The sequence below is a fragment of the Balaenoptera ricei genome, chromosome 20, assembly GCF_028023285.1.
Source record: "Balaenoptera ricei isolate mBalRic1 chromosome 20, mBalRic1.hap2, whole genome shotgun sequence".
In the NCBI taxonomy this organism is placed as follows: domain Eukaryota; kingdom Metazoa; phylum Chordata; class Mammalia; order Artiodactyla; family Balaenopteridae; genus Balaenoptera; species Balaenoptera ricei.
Genome location: NC_082658.1, coordinates 56,954,017 through 56,978,850, shown reverse-complemented (window position 1 = coordinate 56,978,850; position 24,834 = coordinate 56,954,017). Strand labels below are relative to the sequence as shown.

The 24,834-nt window shown below is 45.5% G+C and overlaps 1 protein-coding gene across 4 annotated transcripts in view; it reads right to left on the bottom strand.

The window, feature by feature from the left end:
- The window catches only part of USP43 (ubiquitin specific peptidase 43), a 106,360-nt gene that overhangs the window by 52,922 nt on the left and 28,604 nt on the right, over nt 1-24,834 (bottom strand). For 2 of the 4 annotated variants that reach the window (XM_059908459.1, XM_059908462.1), the window contains exons 4-14: nt 24,348-24,440; nt 22,269-22,404; nt 19,241-19,373; nt 17,811-17,946; nt 15,532-15,643; nt 12,115-12,218; nt 10,913-10,990; nt 9,993-10,119; nt 9,529-9,880; nt 6,915-7,073; nt 5,795-5,959 (exon numbers count right to left, since the gene is read on the bottom strand). In XM_059908459.1, coding sequence (XP_059764442.1) covers nt 5,795-5,959; nt 6,915-7,073; nt 9,529-9,880; nt 9,993-10,119; nt 10,913-10,990; nt 12,115-12,218; nt 15,532-15,643; nt 17,811-17,946; nt 19,241-19,373; nt 22,269-22,404; nt 24,348-24,440 — 1,595 coding nt within the window. The remainder of the gene's footprint in view (nt 1-5,794; nt 5,960-6,914; nt 7,074-9,528; nt 9,881-9,992; nt 10,120-10,912; nt 10,991-12,114; nt 12,219-15,531; nt 15,644-17,810; nt 17,947-19,240; nt 19,374-22,268; nt 22,405-24,347; nt 24,441-24,834) is intronic. The other 2 variants (XM_059908460.1, XM_059908461.1) reach the window with 2 other exon arrangements.

Below are 24,834 nucleotides of genomic sequence, written 5' to 3'. Positions count from 1 at the left end.
GGATCACAATCCATAAAATTAGACATAAAGAATACAAGGGTGACCAAAAACTCTTAAATACTTGACACCCAGATAACCTTTAGATCAAAGAGGAAATCAAAACTGAAATAACATGCTATTTGGAAAGCACTGAAAAAGAAAAACAAAACCTTTGAGGCTCAATAAAGCCATAGAGGAAATTTACCATCAGGAGCACCGACACTGAAACGCTTTGGTCCCAGGGCCCCTCCTCTGCAAAGGACTTTAGCAATTTTTTCACACGGTCATGTTTTTATAACAATTGCAAAAGTAAGGTATTTCTTCGTCCTTTTTCTTATAGAGCCTCTCCCAATACCCATCCCCAATTATTTAAGTTGCATACCCCACAAAACTTGGACCTGTTCATTTTCGTTTTAAAATGCCTTCGTTATTATGAGGTCCCATAACCAGAGCTACCAGAAGGATGAAGTTGCCAAGCTGTCAGTGTTTCTCTACAGGGGACTGCTGGCATTTGGGAAGGACAGGTCTGTACCGCATGGCACCACCCCTGGGCATTGCAAGACATTTAGCATCCCTGCCCCCTGGGGACTAAACGCCAGTCATGCCCTCTGCTCATTTTGACAGTAAAAAAATACGTCTCCCACATACTCGTGAGGAGAGGAGTTAGTACCAATCATTGTTGAAAGCCTATGTGCTCGATTTTGATCTTGCCCCGGGCTTAGTATTAACAGTAAAATAAAGCTGGATTTTCAACCATCTCAGAGCTTCTCAAACAGGTTTCAAATCTATCACCATTATATTCAGACTCCAAGAGGGAATGCTCCCTTTGGAAGGGAGGCTCTGGCAGTGTCCGAAAGGAATAGCCTTAAATTTGAAATTTACATCTAAGAGCCACAGAGCGAGGACTCTGGCAGCCAGAGGGAGCAGGTCTATTTGCAGCCCCGTTACTTCCCAGGCGAGCTTGTGACTGGTTACGTCCGAGGCTCAGCTTTCTCCTTGGTAAAAGGGCTATCATTTCACCTCTCCCAGAGTTCTGAATGAGTAGATGAGATAAGTAACATGCCTGCAAGGGTCTGGAGGACAGTTATTCTGCAATATTACTTCTCCTCCCATCCCAGCCCTCTCTGTCTCTCTGGGGAGTTTTCTGGAGCTATGCCTGACGCTTGTCTGAGTACCCTGTTGAAAAGTTGGCCATCTTTTCAAGTTGCCTCCTTAAGGGGTGTGAAACACATTTCTTCTTGGGAGAACTGAGAAACGGCCCAAGGTCCTACGCTTCTGGACAGAACTGGGATGAATTTATGAGCTTGTCAGTGGCTCATGCTGATGGGGGATGGACAAGCTGGGGAAGGAATGCCTTTTTTTTGTTCACCAGACACTACCCTAAATGTGCAGTCATAAAAATGTGAAGGGAAAAGAAACGCCCAGACAGGGTGAGTCAGAATATAATGCATGAAATAGTACGCCAACACAGAGCGGATTCTAAGGGAATCAGACCACTGTGATTTGCAGGGGGCGGTGGTGCAATCAGCATTCTGTCTAATAGTGAGATATTGGGAGCCAAAATGCTGAACATGGAGGAATAATTCACCAAAATTTGATACATAAAGCATAATAACCAGAGGGTTGGTGTCCATGACAATCTAAAACCACCTGCCACTTTAAAATTCTATCATCAGGGGACTTCCCTGGTGGCGCAGTGGTTAAGAATCCGCCTGCCAATGCAGGGGACATGGGTTCGAGCCCTGGTCCGGGAAGATTCCACATGCCGTGGAGCAACTAAGCCCATGCGCCACAACTACTAAGCCTGCGCTCTAGAGGCCCGCATGCCACAACTACTGAAGCCCACGCATCTAGAGCCCGTGCTCCGCAACAAGAGAAGCCCACGCACCACAACAAAGAGTAGTCCCCGCCTGCCGCAAATAGAGAAAGCCCGCGTGCAGCAACGAAGACCCAACACAGCCAAAAATAAATAAATAAATAAATTTATTAAAAAAACCTCTATCATCATATTTATTCCCTCCCAAATATGTAACAAGAGCCTGGGACACACCAGGAACTGTGTTAGCTACTTTGATAGAACAGTAACTTAAAAGTATAAAGAAATAAGTAGTTGACGAATAAACACACAAACACCCCAGCAATTTCACTCCCAGGTAAATAGCCAACAGAAATGCAGACATACGTACAACATAAAGGCATGAACAAAAATGGTCATAGCTGTACTACTAGTAATAGCCCCAAACGGAAACAACCCCAATATCCAACCACAATGGACTAAATGAGCAAAATGTAATCTATTCCTACAATGTGGGAGGTTTTGATGAGGGAAGTAGAGCATCCCATCAGGGTGCAGAAGGACACCAGCAGACGTTTCCCAAAGACAATCCATCACGTGTCTTCACCACAAAACTTGTGTGGATTTTTGGAGAATCCACAAATAACTCAAGAATCCGGAAATCTGTAACAACTCAAAGTGCTTCCCCTGACGATCAAGCCAAACTTCTCCAGGTCAGCCTCTGAGATCAAATCCAGCCCATCCGTGAACCCCTCAGAAATAAGGCGGCTCTCCCCACCCTACCCATCATGATTTCTTTTCCAGATGCCTGCTTTTGCTTTTTTATTGACAAAGGTCAACAGTCAACAGACAACAATCTCTCTTCCTCTCTCTCATATGTACAATTAAACTTGCGTGCAGAGAACCTGTAACAGAGAACAAACATGACTCCATGTTGGATCTATTTCTTTAGCTGTAACCCTTGTGCTCTGTTGCCTATCTCAGTCATGCTGGCTCTGCACCTTTTGTAAAAGAATGTTGCCTAGAGCCTGAAATATACGTGATAGTCCATTTTCAAGGCTCTGACCTTTAAAGGTATAACACTTTCCCATTAATGTAGAGATAAAAAGTTGCAGAACAGAAAATAACAATTCTCTTGTTGGAGGTTTATAGGAACATTGTGACCAGACCTACCTGGGCAGCTGCAAGAACAAAGGATTCCTGCCCCAAGAAGTTTGCAAGGACCAGCCAAACACCCTCCCCTTTTAGTATAAGGAAAGCTTGAATTCTACCTTGGGTAGATGGTTCTTTGGGGCACGAACTCACCATCTTCTCAGCCTGCTGGCTTTCCAAATAAAGTCGTTATTCCTTGCACCAACACTATGTCTCTTGATTTATTGTCCTGTCATGCGGTGAGCAGTACAAGCTTGGACTCGGTAACAAACTTTATGTGTCTGAGTTGTTTTGGGTTGGTTTGTGTTTTTTTGTTTTTTGTTTCTGACAAATGGAATAAAATGAAAAAAGCATTGATACCTACCACAAATATACATCTCACAAATATAATGCTGAACAAAAGAAGTCAAAGAAAAAAGAATGTGTGACTCCATTTATATAAAGTTTCCAAAGAGACAAAACTAATCAATGTGTTAGAAGTCAGAATAATACTTCCTGCTGGAAAGGAGGGGAACAGTAAAGATTGAGAAGGATACGGGGGTGGGGTGGGGAGAGATAGAGATGACCTAGAACTTTCTATTGCTTAATCTCAGTGATAGTTACATGGGTATGTTGTATGATAATTCATCAGATGTACACTTGTGATCAGTACACTTTACTGTATATACGTGGTACTTCAATTAAAAAATTTTTACTTAAAAAACTAAACCAGGAGCTAATAGGAAACATGGAAACTAAAAGTAATTAGAATGTGCTGCCACTTTCTGATGGAAGGAACACAGAGGCTAAAGATACACAGACAGGGCTTCCCTGGTGGCGCAGTGGTTGAGAATCTGCCTGCTAATGCAGGGGACACGGGTTCGAGCCCTGGTCTGGGAAGATTCCACATGCCGCTGAGCAACTAGGCCCGTGAGCCACAACTACTGAGCCTGCGCGTCTGGAGCCTGTGCTCCGCAACAAGAGAGGCCGCGATAGTGAGAGGCCCGCGCACCGCGATGAGGAGTGGCCCCCGCTTGCCGCAACTGGAGAAAGCCCTCGCACAGAAACGAAGACCCAACACAGCCATAAATAAAATAAATAAATAAATAAAATTAAAATCTCAAGCTAAAAATTAAAAAAAAAAAAAGATACAGACAGACAGACACTCACGTGTTTTTACGAAAACGTTTGTTTCCGTCATTATTGCCTCTCCCTCCTGCACGATCATCACGTTTTCCCTCTAGTCGGGATCCTCTGAATGCTAACATGCTCTATTATTTCTTATTTGGCAAAGAAAACCCCAAAGCGCTGTCAGCCCACATTCCTCTGCAGCTACTGCCTCTTTAATCACAGTCTTTGATGGAACCCACATCCACTGTCAATTCTTTAACCCAGTGTCTTTTCCACCTGTTCCTGACAGCTTCCATTCTTTCCAAACCATGACAGATGCTCTTGGCAAGTCACTGGTGACCTTCCAGCCCGATGGTCACTCACCCATCTTCATCCTACTCAGCCTCTCAACAGTATGTGACACAGTTGGCTTCTTCCTCCTTGAAAGATTCCCCTTTTTTTGCATCTGTGACCCATGTTTGCCCAGTTTTCTTCCTATTTCACAGGCCACTCCTTCTCTGTTTCTTTGCTGTTCTCTCTCTGCCTTTGCTCAACCTCTAGGTGCAGGAGAGCTCCAGGGTTGGTCTTAGGTCTTTACTTGTTTCTATCTGTATAATTTCCCTACGAGAGCTCAGCCAGCCCCGTGGCTTTAAAGTCCATCCGTGTGCTGATGACCCTCAAATATTTTTCTCCACTCCTTAGTTATCATCTTGATTTGGATGTCTTACCGGAGTCTCACAATGACCATGTCAAACATTTGATTTCCCTCTAAAGTTGACCCTGCATCCTAGCCGACCGAGCCCTTCCCATCTCATGAACTGTACTGCTACTGGTCACCTAGTTATGTAGACACCAAGCAAAGAGTCCTCCTTGGTTCCTCTCTCCCTCACACCCCAAACCAGCAAATCCTGTTAGCTCTATCTTCAAATATAACCCGGATCTGACCACCTCATGCCTAATGCACTAATCCAAGCCACCACCCACTCTCGCCTGGAAAACCACAGCCAGACCTCCCAGCTGGCCTTCTGGCTTCTTACCTCTCCTGTGATGCATTCACACAGCAGCCAAAGTAGGCTTTGTAAAAGTATCAGATTGATTACTTGCTGCTCAAATTTCCCAGTAGCTCCCGCCCACCCCCGCAATTGGAATACAATGCAAACTCGGTACCATGTGCCAAAGGCACGCTCCCAACTACCTCCTATCACTCTCCTCATCATTCACTGTGCTCTGGCCGCAGCTCTGGTCTCTCCTGCACCCCCCTACCCCCCATCCCACGCTCACTCCCACCTCACAGCCCTCACCCTGATAGTGCGGAGCACATGCCCAGACTTTACACGACTCACTCACACTCAGGCCTCTGCTCCAAACTCACCTCCTCGGAAAGGCCTTCCCCACCCGCCCTGCCTAACGGGCCCTCTGCATCCTTTCTCCTCCACCCCTGGCCTAGATACCTTCTTCCTTTGATGATTTACCTGTTCGCCCTTATCCCTGCTTTACATCCCGCCATGAAATTCTTTCACTCGTTGATGTGTTGTCGGCCCCCTTTAGATGGTCAGCTCCAGGGAGCGGAGAAAGAAGGTACCTGCAGCCAGGGGTAGTGGGCGGGGGCGGGCCAGGTCCTGAGAGCCCCGATTTGGGAAATAAATAAACCTCTCGTACCGAGGGACTCTATACACTCTGAGCCATGAGGTGCCAGCACCTTCATAAAGTTGAGGAGTGACAGTCGTTACAGAAAATGAAAGTAAGATCAGCAAGTTTAACCAACGTGATCGAACGTACCCTTTTCTTGGCTGGGGAGGCTCTTGGTGCAGAAGGCAGGCCCAGGCAGCTGGGGCCGGGCAGGGCCGGGGGTGGAGCTCCAGGACAGCAGGCTGCCCCTCGTGCTACCATCACTGCTCCCGAGCCGGAGGAGCCAGTGATCGGACAGGGAGGAGCTGGTGGAACCTGTAGACGGGGCACAGAGAGAGCAGGCTGGACCCAACTCCATCCTTCAGGGCCCCCCGGGCGCCTCTCACGGCCAGAGTCCCATCCCCGAGCCCGGAGCTACAGAACCAGAGTAGAATTGCAGAAACGAGAGCGAATCGCTGGAGGAGAACCTGTAACTGACGAACCATGAGACCAAGCCAACACATTTAGGGAGAGGCACTCGGGCACAGAAAGGACAGAATGTTGATGAGAACTGAAAGCCTTTTCATGGAATTACTGGTCGCCAAGTCCAGTTTTCTAAATATGGCGTGTTTTTCACTCTCGCCATGTCTACCTTCTGTGAAAAGAAGGCAGACTTTGCATTACGTTGGGTTTAGACCTGCTGGGGCATCTTGGTTTTACTTGGCCATTTTCCAACAATCTGGGCGCAGGAAATCTGAGTCATTTTTTTAAAAACGTTCTTTCACTCCAAAGTAAGGATGGCTAGTTCGCAGAGTGAAATCTGTCACACAGAAAGGTCCGTTTTGACCCTTCTTTTCCATCTCCAGACCGCCAAGCAAGTTTGAGGTTGAAACGTATCTCTGGGGTGTGGTTAAGTAGCTGTTTCCTATTAAGGCCCCTCATCCCTTATAACTGCCCTTCCCTTTCTACCGGGACTAATGCAGGGTTATACTGCACAAGCTTAATGAAGATCTGGCTCAATATGGGTGAGAGCGGAAATATGGAATCCCATGCTCCCAAGAGCCACCTGCCACAGATACAAAATATTATTCCTTTTCCCGTTCTTGGATTTCAGTATGTCCCTCCCACGTCCTTGCAAATGGGACACTAGTCTGTAGGGCTCTACATGGCTCTGTATCAGCAAAGCTTCCTCTTTCAGATCCCTGCCGACCTCTCCGGGTCCTCGCTGTTTGATACAGCATGCTGCCTGTTCCCAGTCCTCCCCTCTCCTATTAGGAGCAGCAAAACCTACCTCTCATGGAGCTGCTGGCTGACCAGGGAGGGATGCTGTTTGTCTTCTGATAAAACAGGATGTAAGCCCCTCGCGTGTTGACCTCATCTTCTAGAAGCGGTTCCACCGTGCTGTCGTCGTAACTGTACCACTGGCCGTCCAGAGAGTTCCGGCAGTAGGCTGCGAAGGTCCAAACCCCAAGTCCCCATTATTGGAGCCCCCCCAAAGCAGGAAGACATTTCCCATGGGCATGGCTGAAAAACGGACGTTTGTAATAGAATGAGAAACGTTGGACCATTTTTAGCCAGAAATGAATCTGGCAGAATCAGCAAGGATAACCAGTTACACACCCAGATGCTCACTGATCAACTGATCTGTTACCACACAAGCTGAATCCTTACGTTGTAGAGCTTGTTCAGGCAAAATCTCCAATAAGAGGGAGTCCCGATTTATAATATTTATGGGAGTACCCAGGCAATAAGGCCAATGTTCACCCCCGTTCTTTTGAGGACCTTCAAAATGCATGTCTCTGATTCAGTACGCGAGGATAATAGGCAGTTGGGATTATGGTACACTTCCTTCCTACCTAAGAACTGCAGTCAAACATTTAAGAAGATGTTCATAAATAAGATTCTCACCACCTTCTAAACAAGTACGAGAAATAGTCCTCTCCTTTCCCTCCACACCTCAGTAAATGGCTCCATAACCTACTAATTCGGAAGTCAGCCAACTTTCTTCTGTAATGGGCCAAATAGACAACGTTTCAGGCTCTGCAGGTCCCCGATGGCCACATACGGTCTCTGCCATGTATTCTTGTTGTTTTGGTTGGGTTTTTTTAAATGAGTTTTTTTTTTTTTAATTTTATTTATTTATTTATTTATTTACTTATTTATTTATTTTTGGCTGTGTTGGGTCTTTGTTTCTGTGCGAGGGCTTTCTCCAGTTGCGGCAAGCGGGGGCCACTCTTCATCGCGGTGTGCGGGCCTCTCACTATCGCGGCCTCTCCCGTTGCGGAGCACAGGCTCCAGACGCGCAGGCTCAGCAATTGTGGCTCCCGGGCCCAGTCGCTCCGCGGCATGTGGGATCCTCCCAGACCAGGGCTCGAACCCGTGTCCCCTGCATTGGCAGGCAGATTCTCAACCACTGCGCCACCAGGGAAGCCCTGGTTGGGTTTTTTTAAACCACTTTTTAAAATGTAAAAACCATTTTTGACTCATGGGCTGTACAAATACGGGTGCCAGACTGGATGTGGCCCACAAGCCACACTTTGCTGGCTCCTGCACCAGCCCAGGGCAAGCACGGAGAAGTTCGTCTCTGCTCCTTCTTTTCTCTCCCACCCCACGCTGAGTCCAAAAGCCAGTCTCACTGATCCCCTTTCCAAAATATGTCTTGAATACCCTGTCATCACCCAAGTCCCAGCCAACACCATCTCTCACTTGAGTCCCAGAAACTTCCTCCTAACTGGAATTCCCATTTCCACTCTTGCTCCGCCCAATTCTCTGCTCGAGCTAAGACCTCAGTTTGTGAACTAGATTATGTCTTTATTCCTCTGCCTAAAACCTTTTAATGGCTTCCCATCACCCTCTGAAAAAAGTGCAAACTCTTGTCCGTGGCCCACAGGGCCTTCGGACCCAGCCCCATCTTATGTCACTTTCCCCTTCAGCCACAACAGGCTTTCATCAATTCTTAAACACACAAACTCCGCCTCAGGGCCTTCACACAGGCTAGTAGCTCTGCCCATGTTTTCCTCCTCTTATTCACACAGCTAGTTCCACCTCATCCTTCAGATCTTGACCTAAAGGTAACATCCTCAGGGAGGCCTTATCTGTATCTCAGACACATCAACCAATCACCTTTTCATGATACCAAGCAGGGAAAGTACTAAAGGGACAAGCACCTTTTTATTGTCTGTGTCTGAAATTAGTCCCATGAGGGCGGGACTCCTATCTGTCTTGTTCATCACCGAGACTCCAGCACCTAGCCCAGGGTTTGGCATAGAATGGGGACTTCATAAATATTTGTTCAATGAATTAATGAATGAGCGATGATCCTGAATTTTTATACAGTCTGGTGCTTTCCAAATTGCAGGTTCATTAGTACACTAGGAATAGAGCATTTTTCAAAAAAATGAAATATTTTCAAGCATTTTTTCAAAAATGAAATACTTTATATTATTCTAGAAGAGACCAAGGTACACGATTATGAACAACCGAACGAGCTGCCAAGCTCTTTGTTTCTGTCCTTCCAGCCTTCATTCTCTCCAAGTTCCTCCGAGGGATTAACAATTAAAGGTACCCCGTAGAAATAAAAAATACCGAATCTGGTAAGTAGGAGTCCCTGCGTTGAATCACAGACGAGGATAAATGGCACTCTCCGGGCTCCAACAGCTACCCTCTGGTATCCGACACGGTCAAAAACTCGGGCTGTACCTAACTTTCTATTCCAACCCCCCACGGAACTCGGCTCGACGCTTGGACCAGACGCCACCACCCCATCCCCGGCAGGTGCCCGGTGTGCAGCGGGTCAGGGCTCAGCTGGTGCCGAGTGCCCGAGCGAGCTCGGCAATCCCAGGGGTGCCCCTTCCCCGGGCATCTGGAGGCCCCGGCCGCAGCCACGGGCCGCGAGGCAGGCTCACCTGTGTAATGCCCACCTTGCAAACTGCCGTGGTGGTTGCAGACCGCGTACAGGTCGTACAGGAAGTCTGGTGGGTAGCTGGTGGGCAGGCAGGCCGGCTGCTTCCAGGAAGGAGGCCAGGGGCCCGGGGCAGCCTTGGCGCCCGTGCTTCTCTGGGCCACATGGGGAGCCATGTCGAGGCCGGCAAGCGGGAACTTCACCAGCGTGGAGAGCTTGTTTCTCCTCTCGCCCACCTGGCAGAACCGTTTGAGGTGGATGATAAGGATGTCGGGCAGGGTCCACAGGCTCAGCTTCACCACGCCCTGCTGCAGCGCCCGGCAGTGGGGACACCGCCACGCATCGTCCTGGGCCAGCTGGAAGGGAAGCCACCGGGACCGTAAGCCACACCCCTCCCGAGGTCGTGACCCACCCACTGACAGGCCCCGGATGTCCGGGCCGGACGGGGCGTGGCCCCCAGGGCGGGACCTGCTCCTCCTTGGTGTAGAACTGGAAACACTCGTCCAGGGTGCAGCTCTGCTGCTGGTGGGCTTGCTGCTGCCGCCACACGCTGTCCGCGTCCTGGACCCGCTCCTCCTGGATGCTCCCGAACAGGCTGCGGGGAGCAGACAGAGGCACGCGGGGTCTCACCCCTGAGGGGGCCCTACTCCCAGCTAACGGGGTGCAAAGCATCTGCCCGGGAGGGAAAGGCCCCCTTCCCAGGGCTCCCGGGGCACCCACTCGCTTTTACTGGACTTCTCAGTCCCCCCACGGACCCAGAGAGGGACCGAGCCCCTGGCTTACTCATTTCTGTTTCATGTCGTGGTGCAGGGCCTGGCACCTAGTAGGAGATTAATAAACACTCGCCGGGCTGAACAGTGTCTTTCCCGAAGTCGGGCAGATGCACTCAGTGTTAGAGAAGCAGCCACGCTGAGTGATTAAGAGCATGGACTTGAGGCGACAGTCTGGGTTCAAAGCCCGGCTCTGCCAGGCAGGGGCTGTGTGACACTGAGCAACCGTTTAACCTCTCTGTGCCTCAGTTTCCACATCTGACGATGTGGATTCGGGTCGGACCTACCGCACAGGAACTGATGCATGAACTAAACTGCACGGATGTGAAGTGCTTGGAGCAGTGGCTGGCACGGGGTGAGTGGGTAAGTGTCACCTCACCATTTCCAACTGTGACTGTTAACCACCACTGACACCACCCACAGCCATTGTTATTACTACTCCTGTCGCTGTTGTTTATATACAGACAATTGCCATGGGGGCTCCTCTGAGGAATGGGCCACACGGCATCCGGGGGGCATCGTACACCCCACTGTCGCATCAGGGGAACTGGCGCAGGAAGGTCCGTGTGCACGGACAGCCCCGTCTCCTCTGCCAGAGCTGGACTCTGCTGGACTCACTGCTCTTTGGCGCCACTGTCCCACTCCACGGCCAGTTTGATGTGCGGGGGGCCTCCCGGCCTCCTGAGGTGCAGAGCCCTGAGGAGAGAACAGGGAGCCCATCAAAGGCATGCAGCCTGCTTCCTACTCTCTCCTCCACCCCCGGGACTGATGTTCCCAACAGAGATGTCCAAAGCTGCATGGAAACCGAGGTCGGGGGTCTGGGGAGGTGCTGTCTGCAGAAGACTTGGTCCTTAATCTACCCCTGAAGCCTCTGTCCTTGCTCCCCTGGGAGCTGGCGAGCTCCGAGGATTTGGTGGCTGCAAGGCCACGACCCAGCCCTCCCACTGCAGCCCCAGCCATCTTCTCAGTGTCGAGGGGGCCGTTCTGCTTGAACGTCCTCAGCACATACCCAGTTCTGACGGTGCCTCAAACGAGCTGCTAGGTTTTCCTCCACTGCACAGTGAAAGGAGCACCTGCCAGTCCGCCTCCACGACCTAAAAGGCCTTCCCCTTCCAGACCCTCCCATGCCCAGAAAATCTCAATGTGAATCAACCCATGGCTCTTTCCGGCTGCTTGGGCTCAGCCCATTTCAGAAGAGGTTGTCTGGCCTTAATGCGGAAGAGACAGGACAAGGAGGGAGTGGAAGATGTGAAATCAACAGGACACATATGGGGACTTCCCTGGCGGTCCAGTGGTTAGGGCTCCATGCTTCCACTGCATGGGGCATGGGTTCGATCCCTGGTCAGGGAACTAAGATCCTGCAAGCCGCGCGGCGTGGCCAAAAAAAAAAAAACAAAAAACAACCAAGACGCATATATACAAGTGACAGACAGGAGGGTCTGCACCTAAAAGAAGGTTTTGAATGCATTGCAAGGAAAAAGTGGAGATGTCACATGTGTCCCTAACTATCACCAAGATGATTCAAAAACAGGTTTTGAGCTCACGGAAGGTACATGGTCCTTAACCAGCCGCGTGAATGTGCGTAAATTCACTAATCATTGGGAACCTCAGTGTCTCCCCATCTCTGAAGTGGCCGTCGGTCCCGCTCTAGGCATGAGGGTTGAAAGCACAGAATGTGTATAAGGACCTAACCCAGGCGCTGGTGCTGAAGACCAAGGGCAGCTAAGACTGTCGTCAGTCTTACTGATACACAGCCTTGAAGGAGTCTAGTCAGGTGAGAACGAATGCATTCTCTTACCACGTCTGCAGCGTCCCCTTACCTGTCAACTGCCCAGTGATGGAGGGGCTGGCTGTCCTTGGGGGACAAGTAGCTGCAGGCCAGGGACAGCCCCACAACCCGGATGGAGAACAGTGACCCCAGGTTCTGCCAGGCCGAGAACAGGAAGCAGGTCATCACACATGTTGGTGCGAATCAGACAGTTAAGTGCAAAGAAGTTACTCAGAAAATGTAACATTTTGCTTAGAGTGTATTTTGAATATGCCCTTAATAATTATTCCAAATCCAGAGATATAAAGCCTTCAGTTTATTTAGAAGATACACCCTATACATTTTAACATAGTGATCTAATACTGTGTTACACGGTAAATTCTCCAAAACAGTGAACACGGTGATTTAAAATAACACAGGTTTAATTGGAGCAAATGTTGGCACAGTTAATGGGGAATTAAACCAATTCTGTTCATTAATTATTAACAGCTAATTTACTTTATTAAGATGATTATTATCGTCACCAGATTACCAAAATGAGGCAATTATCTAAAAGCAAGTTAGTGTACATTTTACGTCTCAAATGCTAAATAAGTATTTATACATGTCGAAATAGGCTGCATAAAAGAAATACCACCTATGTTGTTATTCTAAGATGGACATTTTTTTCATATTTTAACTTTTCTGAAATTGAAGTGAGCCTTAAACAGCCTTATTCACAATAGTCAACAGGTAGAAGCAACCCAAGTATCCATCAACAGATGGATGGATAAACAAAATGTGGTATATACGCACAATGGAATATTACTCAACCTTCAAAAGGAAGAAAATTCAGATGCATGCTACAACATGGATGGACCTTGAAAATATTTTGCTTAGTGAAATAAGCCAGACACAGGAGGGCAAATATTGTATGATTCTGTTTATATGAGGTCCCTAGAGTAGCCAAATTCATAGAGACAGAAAGTAGAATGGAGGTTCTCACGGGCTAGGGGCTGGGGCAACAGGGAGTTATTATTTAATGGGTATAATTTTTGTGGGTATGGTGAAAAATCTGGGGAGTATAGTGGTGATGGTTATGCAGCATGATGAATATAATTAATGTACATTTGTGAACGGTTACAATACACATTACATACATTTTACCACAATATCTAAAAAAAATAAAATCAATGGTCTCTTCAAGCAATGGAAATACAGTTCTTAAAATTGTCACTGATGACCTTGGCCACGACTAGAAAAAAATGAAATGTTCTTACAAACTCTGGCAAAGATAAGTGGCAGAAATCTCTACTTAAAAAAACACTGATGAAATGTAGGTTGAATTCAGGCAGGAGAAGAGAGGGAAAACATTATAATTCAAAGAAACAGGAATAGGGCAAAGACAGTGTGACCCAAAACATACTCAGGGAGCTGTGAGCCGACTCCTGGACTGTGGCAGCTGACGGGGGAGAGGAGCAATAAGTGTGACATTTGGGGAGTGTGGACGCCTCACTGGACTATACCTATACTCTAGCTGACCTGCCGCTTCAACAAACACAAAACTGATGGCTGGAAGCAAGCTGACTTCAGGGGCTTGGATTCAGGGCTGGCCATGCGAGGGTGTACTTCCCAAGGAGAAGTTAGTTAAATCTGGGGGGGGAAGCTCTTTTTCCTGGCACCCCTAATGGAGTCTTGCTGTTTGGATGGCAACATAATAAGGCACCTACACTACATGGAAGCAGCTCGCCCTGCCTGCCCACAAAGAAAATTTACAAAGGAACCAGAAAAATTCCTACGCAATGATCAATCTCTTTTTTTCATTAATTCATGCAAATTAATCCCATCCAGCAAATCGGTCATTTTTGTAAGAGACATTTTCCTGTCCTTTATTCTCGGCTAGGGAAATTCACTTTGGAACCTTCAATATATGTTCACTACTTTTAATCTCTTTGGTTCAATGTTGAGAAGGCTGACAGGATTCTTTCCAAATTATTACCAATTCTTTTCAAATTCTTTTCAAACGCTTCAAAATATAAAAGCCTTGGGAATTCCCTGGCAGTCAGCTGGTTAGGACTCGGCGCTTTCACCGCTGGGGCCAGGGTTCGATCCCTGGTCGGGGAACTAAGATGCCGCAAGCCAGGCAGAGCGGCCAAAACAACAACAACAACAAAAACCAAAATATAAAAGCCTATGGGTTGGATGGGTGAGCTAGCCTGGGAGCCTCACAACCACTTAGAACACATTATTCTTACATAAAACCATGGGTATCCACACATTTGTCAATGTATCTGTGGACAAGCGTCCATAGCTGAGTCGGAGGTTGCCTGTATTAGAATTTTGCAGGCCCCACTGACTGCTTCATCGGTCTCTAAAATTGAAACGACTGGAGAGATGCAGAGGCAAAAGCACATGGGAGGCCAAGGGGAGAATAAGAACAGCTGAGTTCAACGTCTGCATGAAAGCCGTTTCATCCACTCTCAACAGCCAGGAGCACAGGGTTTGGGGAAAGCTAAAGCTATTACTATATATTCTGACCTACTTGAGAAGAAGTCCGAGTTTCTAATTTGGGCACCATGGCAGATCTGCTGGGCAGTTCATGAAGCAAAAATCCTTTGGAGATAAAGATTTGGTATGAATGTAGAAAAGGTCTTAAGCAAACTGGTATTTGGTGTAAATCCCGAATCAAATGTACGGTTTTCCCAAAGCAGGAAGGCACGTGAATTACGAAGAACTATGCAGAAATCCCTCTGAAATGTTTGGTACATCCCCCAAATGAAAAGTTCTTACTTAGAGAGTAGTTGGGGGAAAACAAAATTCTGAGGCTACTGATGTGTCCCTAAACATGTCAAAGTCTTCTATGCCAAGCAGCCATCAGAACAGGTTCTGATACTATCGGGGATGAAAGGAATGGTTTTAGAATTTATTGTTTTTATTTGGAAACTACCAGTCTGAGAATAAATAAATGAGCAAGGCAAAAAGGTGTTTCCCCTTGAGTTTTTAACCTGTTTTTCGAAAACTGGACAAAATTGTTTTAATACCTACGTTTTCATATTTGGACATAAATATCGATTTTAATTTTCCACAGAAGTTATACCTCAAGTTCCTTGAAGTTTTTGATCCAAATGTATAAGTTACAGTTTATTACAATAAGCTCCCATCCAGGAAGAACTATGGGAAGCCATAAATATACAAAACTGAGATGAATGATGTAAATCCCACTCTTTCTTCCAATGATGTTTTGAAAGATTTAACAAGCAAAAGCTCCGTCCATGAAAAGTATTTTGTAATGCCACAAAGAGAGAAACAGCACGGACCATAAAACGGTTATGTTCTTGCATATAAATCAAAGTTGTTTGATACGACAGTGTGAACACTGTCATTGACAGCAAATGCTTGTCTCTCCTGAGCTACCACTAGATTCCTACACCCCTGTCTCCACACCCCACCCCCCGACAACACACACACACACACACACACACACACTGACCTGTACGGGAGCCTCGCTCTTCATGAGATAGCGGACCTTGCTGAGAATGCACTGACGGAGCTGGACCCATGAGATGGCTCTGTCTTCCCTCATCAGGAAAGGTGGCCCAAACCTGGAAATCCAAGGAAATGAGGTTATTTCGGCAAAAGAAAAACCAACAATACCCAACAGTCAAGAGCATTGGCTCTACTCACTGGCTTCTCTCAAATGGATAAGAGTTGAGCACAAAACACAATACAAAATTCCCCATCTGAGACCCTCGTTACGAATGGAGACATGGCAGTGTAAAGAGGTGGCTGGGAAACCCTCTTCCCCAGAGAAAGAGCAGACTAAGAGAACACAGGACCCAGAGGAAAGCCAGGCAGAGATAAGCCCAGTGGACACATCGATGGCTTTGTGTATCAGGAATGTTCTCGCAACTGGGAATGCTTTCCATATCCCGATCCCATGAGCACGCAGCAGTGAGCTTGTGGTGCCCAGACTGCCGGCTGTCAATTCCAGCTCTGCCCTGGGTGCCTCTGGACAAACCACTGAACTCTGACTGCTCTCTGGCCCCATCTGCAAGGCTGTGTGAAGATCCAATGGGGTAAGAATGTGCTACTGTTGAATTAACTTTGCTAAAATACAGCATAAATATGAGCTGGTGCACCTGGATGGGCAAGGGCACTGGGCATCAATTGTTGAATAGACAGATGGGTTTATTTACCTTATCCTCTATTACTAGGCATTTGGATTGTTTCCAATTTTTTATTTAAGCAATGCTTGCTCATGGCAGGAACTATACACGTTCTTTTGCCTACGCCTTTGGGTGCACATGACTAATTGTTTCTTTGGGATAAAGTTCCAGAAGTGGAAATAAGACCAAAGCTATTTATTTCCAACCTGCTCTCTAGAAAAGCCACACCAATTTCACCAATTTACCCATGAAGCATGTGCCCCATTCTCTTGACACTTGCCCAGAATGAGTATTATCAATTTTTTTAAAGTCCTTTAATAGTCTGAAAGGTTAAGTATAGCATCTTGCTATTGCCATCAGAATTTCTTCTACTACTAATGAAGCTGAATATTTTAACCTATGCCTGTATCTCTTCTGTGAATTAATGTTCATCTCTGTGGCTCATTTTACTAAAAGAATATTATTTCTCTCCCTAATCTGAGAGCTAGGTTTTATGTGACGGATATGCATCTTTCAGCTGTCACATGTAAATATTTTTCTTCGTTTTGCTTTGCCTTTCAAATTTGCTTTTAGCTTAGCATTTTAAATGTATTTAAAACATTAGACTTTTCCTTGATAGCCTCCTGCCTTAGGTGTTAAAATAGCCCCCAACTCAAAGATATAAATATTCCCCTACATTACCTTCAAGTTATTTTATGGTTTCCTTTTCTGTAATTACCTCTCCAATCAATTTATACATGTGAATTTATGGCGGGAGTAAAAAAATTGATTATTTAAAATAAAAAGAAAGCAAAATATCAGTTAGCCCAGGCTTAGTATTAAATAATTCATTCGCTCCTTACTAATATGAAATACACCATTTTTATCATATAACAAATACTGAAGTACACTTGACCTGTTCTGTGTCATTGATTTAAGTGTATATTCTTCTGCCTATATCACAATATTCTAATAATTAAAACTTTATTCTGTTTTACTAGAACAATCCCTCTTCCTTCTTTCTCCTGCCCCCAATATTTTCTGGCTACTCTTACGAGTTTGTTCTTTCAGATAAATTTTACAAACATTTTACCCATCTAAAATTTTTTCTTTGGCGTAATATCTTTTAAACATTTTATTTGCATTCTATAAGAAAACTATCTGGTTTTGTATATTTGTTATGCAACCAGTCACTTTCCTGAACTCTTTCATTAGTTCTAATTACTTTCAAGTTCTTGGTTTTCTGGATAGAAAATAATATTATTTGCAAATAGTGGTCATTTTACCTCCTCTTTCCAATAGCCAGTTTCTTTTTCCCTTGTTTTACTGCACTGCCTAGGCCTTACAACACAGTATAAAATAATGGTGAGAGCAAAAATCATTGTTCCTAAAACCAATAGGGAAACCTCCGATACTCAATTGTTAAGGACAATGTTAGCCATCTGCTTAAGGCAGTTATTTCTGATCCTCTTGATCAGGAAGTACGTTACTCCCTACTCCTTGCTGATCAACTTTGAGAATGGATATTTAATTTTTTTCAAATTAGAGTTATTCTAGCGCAAATTCCAACTACATGTCGACACAACCTAGGCATCAGGTAAAAGAAGGATGAAGTTAAACATACCTGCTGGCCTGCTGCCCTGAGCCCACCAAATTACAGAAGAGGATTAGCACCGTGGTCTCACTGTGGACGGGCAGGGATAATCGCTGACCCTCGCGGACTGCCAAGCGTGGGGAGACGGGTAGACCAGATGGATGAGCTGAAGGGCGAGAATTACATTTGCGTTCTTAAAGGAGCTGCTGCGCTGGGTCAGAACCCTGGCTTCTAGCCCCTCTTCTCTTTGATCATCCATTAACCACCCTTGGGAGACACTGGAGGGCTTCAGGGGAAGTGATATTAAGGTTCATGGCATTTGTTCCATCAGGCACCTGGCATAAGATAATATACATGGTAGTGAATTTGCTGTTGTGGTCAGCCAATTTTAAAGTATAGGCAGGGATTTTAATTAATACTTTTCAAAGCCAATCTGAAAAATACACCAAAATGATTTTGGTTGCTTGTATGCTTTGATCAGAGAGCTGTAGAGTATCCGCTCTCTTAGAACGCCAACATTAAGGAGTACAGAGAGAAGGTAAGAATCTTTATTGTTGAGGAAGTAGAGGAATTGGACCATCCTCAATTTCCAATCAGCTCTGAAATTTTACTTTTAAGGCACAGATGTGTCCTGTGATTGAATTTGAAATGAGGGCTATTTCACTGAGTTATCACATAATCAGGGCCTGTCAATGTCCCGTTCCAGGCCCAGAGTCTCTCTGTTGACTCAGAGCAACTGCAGACACTTGGTTCCCACAGCCTGCCTGCCACCTAGGCTGGCCGAGGATATGGTCCAGGGCATAGGATTCATCTGGGGTATGAGTGTAACACTGGCACAAGGTCCTCTAAATATGAGCCTTACTGACTGGCTAATTGGACCAAAACGGATACTGACCTACAATGAAAGGCTGTCAGAAACTGACCATCTTTGCCTATCCGAAGTTTAGGAAAAGTTAACATAGGGAAGTGGGACTGTTAACAAAAAGTCATTTAATAATCTCTTTGGCCATCTACTGCTCCAGTTTGTAACAGTTTTACTTCAAGCACTGACCTTGAACCATAGGAGTCCTGAAGACAAAGATTACCCCAGCACCTGTTCTGAATAGTGGTTCTCAAAATGCGGTACCAGGACCAGCAGCATCGGCATCACCTGGGAACTTGCTAGACATGTAATTTCTCAGGCCCCACCCCTGGCCTACGGAGTCAAAAACACTGTGGGTAGGGCTCAGAAATCTGTTTAAACAAGACCTCCAGGTGACTCTGATACTAAGGTTTCAAGAACCCCTGTCTTAGTTGATTAATTTTTATAATCAACCATCTGTACAACAAATATCAGAGAAAATAAGCCTGATATTTCCAAGTACTAAAATTAAGTGTCGTATGCCTTAGCACCCAATGAGTATCCTCTCAAACCTATAACTCATAATATCCAAATAAAATTATGCAAAGCACTCTTGTACCTGAGAGCATCTCCTGGCCACCTGGAGGAGCTTGGAAGGCATACACATTATCTCCCTCTGCAATAGTATTCAAGTCCTCTTCATCAAAGAAAGACCGCTGGAGTCCACTGGGATGAAGTTCAACCAAGATCACCTGGAATGAGGAAGCTCATTTTCCCTCTTGTTTCTCAAAGGGAACTTAACAAAGTAGCAGTCTAAAAGTGACTGATAGTCTGAAACCTCTCTTTTACCTTTTCCTTCTCCCTAAGTGGTTACTTATTTTTAGTAATAAAACACAGTAAGTGTAAGAATTAGATTGACCACAGACATCTCAACTGCAACAATAGAATATCAAAGTGCAGAAGGAAGAGTAGGGAGAAGAAAACTGAAAATCTAAAGTTTTATACCCAGCTAAACTATCGTGCAAAAATAAGCCTAAAATGAAGCCACTTCAGATAAGCAAAGTGAGAGTACTTATCACTAACAGAACTCCACTCAAAGAACTCTTAAATAGTATTGCCAACTTTTTGCATGCTATATCATATGTGGAAAATATTTTCATGGAACACTGAGGTGAGCAGAAGAAGCTAGTTTTGTAGTGGATGAGAGGAGTGACTGCCTTGAGGGTCCTGTCTTCCCAAGACTCAACTCTGTCCCCTCAAGGGCTGAAGGAACCAACAAGTCAGCACACATAACCCATTCAAGGCACACTGGCTGAGAAATTCTCTTGTAAAAGATACAAAAGATACATGTCAGGGTTAAAACAAAGAAACTGACCTCAGAAGGAAAACTTGACTTGCAAGAAGAAATGATGAAGCAAAGAAATGGTAAACATTGGTAAGTGTAAATACATATTGACTATATAAACCTCTAATGATAACAACTATTACTACTACTGTAACCTGTGAGAAAAGGGAGGAGGGATTCAAACACTGGATAACAACATCCATCTACAATAATATCTAAATCAAAAAGGTATAAGGGAAATTAAAGCATAAATTGTGTTGTTTGGGAAGATTAACATAAGACTTTGTTAGTTATGCATGTTGATATTTTAATGATTATCAGTAAGAGCATAGAAATATAACGTATATGTCCCAAACCAGAAGAGATGAAATAAAGAAAAATTGCTCCATCCAAAAGAAGCAGTAAAGGAGAGAAAAAAGAAACAAAGGAAAAGCAGGGTAAATAGAAAGCATAAAATAAGATGATATAAATAAATCCAAACTTGTCCATGATCACTGATTGAATAAACTTGCCAGTTAAAACAAAATATCACAATAGATTTTTAGTTCCAATCAAAATGCCCACCTGTGGACTTTGGAATCCCAAGTGACTCCTGTCTCCCTGAACAAACACATCATGCCTTTTATTTATTTATTTATTTATTTATAAGTTTTTTTTTTTAAATTTATTTTTGGCTGTGTTGGGTCTTCATTGCTGTGCGCGGGCTTTCTCTAGTTGCGGCGAGCAGGGGCTACTCTTTGCTGTGGTGTGCGGGCTTCTCATTGTGGTGGCTTCTCTTATTGCGGAGCATGGGCTCTAGACACATGGGCTTCAGTAGTTGTGGCACGCAGGCTCAGCAGTTGTGGCTCGGGGGTTTTGGAGCACAGTCTCAGTAGCTGTGGCACCCAGGCTTAGCTGCTCCGTGGCATGTGGGATCTTCCTGGACCAGGGCTCAAACCCATGTCCCGTGCATTGGCAGGCAGACTCTTAACCACTGCACCACCAGGGAAGTCCCCATCATGCCTTTTAAATTCCTGACAGTCCTTTTACTCTCTTAAAGTTTCAAACTCTACCTCTCTTAGACTTCCCCCCATTTTGATCTTTTATTACTGCTGTTTTTTCCTCCAAGACTCTCTCTCACCCACTGTCCTACTGTCTCCCTCACTATAGATTCCCATATAGCACTTTGGGTTTACAAAGCAAGATACACACATTTTTTTCCCCAGTTGAGATCCTCATTAAAATGGTGAGAGAGGTCAGAGGGATTGACTGGGTGGGGGCAGGAAGGAGTCCACTGGGGTGATGGAAAGCCTCAATAATCATGGTGGTTACACGTATGTGCACGCATGTAAAAATTCAACAAGTTATAACCCTAAGACATGGACACTTTCTTGTACCTATGTTATTCCTTAACAAAAAGGTTAAAAATACTCTTTAATTAGAAAACAATCCCACGAGATCACCAGGGAAGTGTAAAATTTCCATTTTACAGTTAAAGAAACAGAGGACCAATTACTTTGTCCAAGGTCAGAAAACTAGAAGGGACTGAATCACAATTAGAACCCCACTGCGAGCCCTCTTCATCATACTGCATTGCTTTTCACCACCATCACTTATACCCTGTCCTTTCATGGGGGTCCCTGTTAGGAGTCTGCCCTCCAAAGTCAAGTGAATCCAAACTCTTTACCAAGACGCTCAAAAAGAAGAAAAAAAAAAAAATTGGAGCACGTCCATCCCACTCTCCTCCAAACTGCCTCTCTCATGTACACACCACAAGTTCCTTCAGTAGTTCCTTATATTTCATTTATTGTCCCTTCAGTCTCCTGGCTTATATTCTCGGGAGTGAAAGTATAGAATAGTGGTTGTGAAATCAAACCATCTGCGTTTGATTTCAAATCCTGGCGCAGCCACTTACCAGCTGTGTGACCTTGGGCAAGTCACTCAACTTCTCAGTGCCTGCTGCTAACATGAGGATAATTGTAATGTCTACCTCACAGGATGGTGGTGAGGAGTAAATGAGCTATAAAGTTCATAGAACGGTACTCAGCACTTCGTAAGCTCTACTGAGAGTCAGCTATTGTTGAAATGATGATGATCGTAATCATCGTCACTTTCTTGGAAGACAAAGGTGGTATCCTTTTCCGGTTGTTCTGTGAAAATGCAGGGAGAGTTCAAGGCCCCGTCACCACAGACACCAGGGACTGTTAATCAAACAGAAACTCATGAGTCACTCAGGAGTCACCGGGAGCCAGAAATTAACCTAAACACCCTAGACAGCCGGCCCAGGTAGCATTCATCATCCCATCACCAGGCCCCATCACACCTCATCCACAGCGATGCCACCTTCCTCTGCAACCATCTTCCTCAGGGCTGCCACGGTGCTGAGGATTGGCACGGCCAGGCCAACCCGCAGGAACCGCTGGCTCTTAGAGGGGAAGACCAAGGTGATGCTCAAGAATCTGGAAAATAGGAAGGAGGCCACATCCTTAAAGGACTGACATGGATTGTTGCCACCATCACTGATAATGGATCAAGTTCAGCGCTTAGGCAAATCTCTGCTTCCTGGTCGGGTCACTGCCCTTTAGGTATGCTGTCACCAGGTGGCAGTGGAGAGGCAAATCTCCAAGGGTCTCAGCTGAGTGTACTTTTCCAGCAAGTTAAAAATAAAAGATATCTGATTAAGAATCACAATACAGACCTTCCTCAACTTATGATGGGATTACATCCCGATAAACCCATTCATTGTAAATTGAAACTATCTTAAATCGAAAATACATTTGATAAAACTAAACTACCGAACATCACAGCTTAGCCCCGCCTACCTTGAACATGCTCAGAACACTTACATTCGCCTACAGTTGGGCCAAATCATCTAACACAAAGCTTCCGTGCTAATAAAGCGTTGAATCGCTCATGTAATTTATTGAATACTATACGGAAGGTGAAAAACAGGGATTTTAAGTGTATCGGTTGTTTACCCTCGTGATCACCAGGCTGGACCGGGAGCTGTGGTGATCCCCTGCCCAGCCTCACAAGAGAGGACCGTGCCTCATACTGCTCATCTGGGAAAAGATCAAAATTCAAAACGTGAAGCACCGTTTCTACTGAATGCGCATCACTTTCGTACCATCGTAAAGTCAAAATATTGTATACCAAACCATCGTAAGTCTGGGACCATCTGTACAGATCTATATAGTCTCAAGGTCCTGTTTGTGAAATAGATCATCTTAAGCAAAAAGAAACTTCGAAGTCTGAGAAGTAGAGCAGTCAAGCTTCTTCTTCCAGGACAACTCAACACTGTTGGTGAGGCTCTCCTTTCCTCCTGAAGTTCTCCCTTGGTGATGGGGTACAGCCCTTCTGCCCCCCAACCTCTCTGGACTCTCTCTGGTTCTACTTCCTACTACCCCCAGCAGCACACCAGGGCTCACCCCTCCAGCTCCTGTTTCCCCTGCTCTATACTGCAGTAATTATCGAATTCATACAACTAATTAGCAGAACTGGGACTTGAACCCAGGCAGTCTGGCCCCAGAGTCAGTGGTCCTAACCACTGTGCTATGCTGCATCCGGCCAGGTATCACAGCTCATATCTATCAGTAGCCATCATCTGATGATAGGATAAGCCAGTGTTATATTTGTGGCATAGACAATCAGCAGCACAGGAATTCAGAGCAGAAAGGGGGATTAAGTTGCCAGGAAAGGCTTTACAAAGCCATCATGTCTTCACTGCATCCTAAAGATGGGAGGATGTCAACAGACAGAGGGCAAGAGAAATGGTTTTTACAAAGATGAGGAACCCAGGGAAGAAATGCCGCCTTCCGTGACAGTGAAGGCGCCCCATATAGTTCGCTAAAATTCCATGAGACTGACACTGGCCATTGCCTTAACAGTCACTGCTAAGCCCTGGACTTCTGGGATGCTTGCGCTACGTGCTTCTTACTTTTGCAGTGACCACACCTCCTACCTAACCCTGCCTCCTCTTTTCTTTTTTTTCCTCATATCTCCCAACAACCCTTTTCCTTTTTCTTTGCTCCTTAAATAAACCTTTTCCTACACCCTCACTAAGAGGAAAAAGGATTTGGAAATAAAGCAGGGGAAAGCAGAGGGTGACAGATTTTCTCCAGTTCGCCCCTGTCTGATTGAGTGGTACCAACTGGCCGGTGCCGGCTTCTGAATGGGCCAAAGATGTAAGCCTGGCAACAGGGCTGATAAACAAAAGCATGTTTATAATTCCTTCTTCGGCTAAAGAAGGGACTCTGTAACCTTTCACGTTAATTGTCCCATTCAATCATTGAATGTCCCCAAGCTGCCAGGCTTGGCAGAGAAACAAAAGAGAAAATGCAGCTGCAAGCCCAAAAGATTCCCAAGGATAGAAGTCAAGTTCACGGGCATGATGCTCACGTACCTCGTCTGTCGCAATGGGATAGGCAGTGACACACACAGGAAAGGATCGAAGGTGTTGCTCTGTTTCAGGCAGTGGGGACAGGTCAAGGAAGATCTGTGAGGGTGGAGGGTACACATTAAAGTTTAATCACACTGAACAGTTTGGCAGTTCCTCAAAAAGTTAATTAGAGGGCCACCATTGCAATTCCACTCCGAGATCTATACCACAAAGAACTGAAAACAGTTATTCAAATCCTTGTACACAGAGGTTCATGGCAGCATTACTCACAATAGTCAAAGGGTGAATACCACTCAAGTGTCCATCAATGGGTAAAACGGGTAAACAAAATGTGTTATAGACGCGTAATGATTATTATTCAGCCACGAGGTCCTGACACTTGTTACATGAATGAACCTCGAAAACATCATGTGAGTAAAAGAAGCCAGGCACCAAAGGCCACATATTTATGATTCCAATTATATGAAATATCAAGAATGGGTAAAGCCAT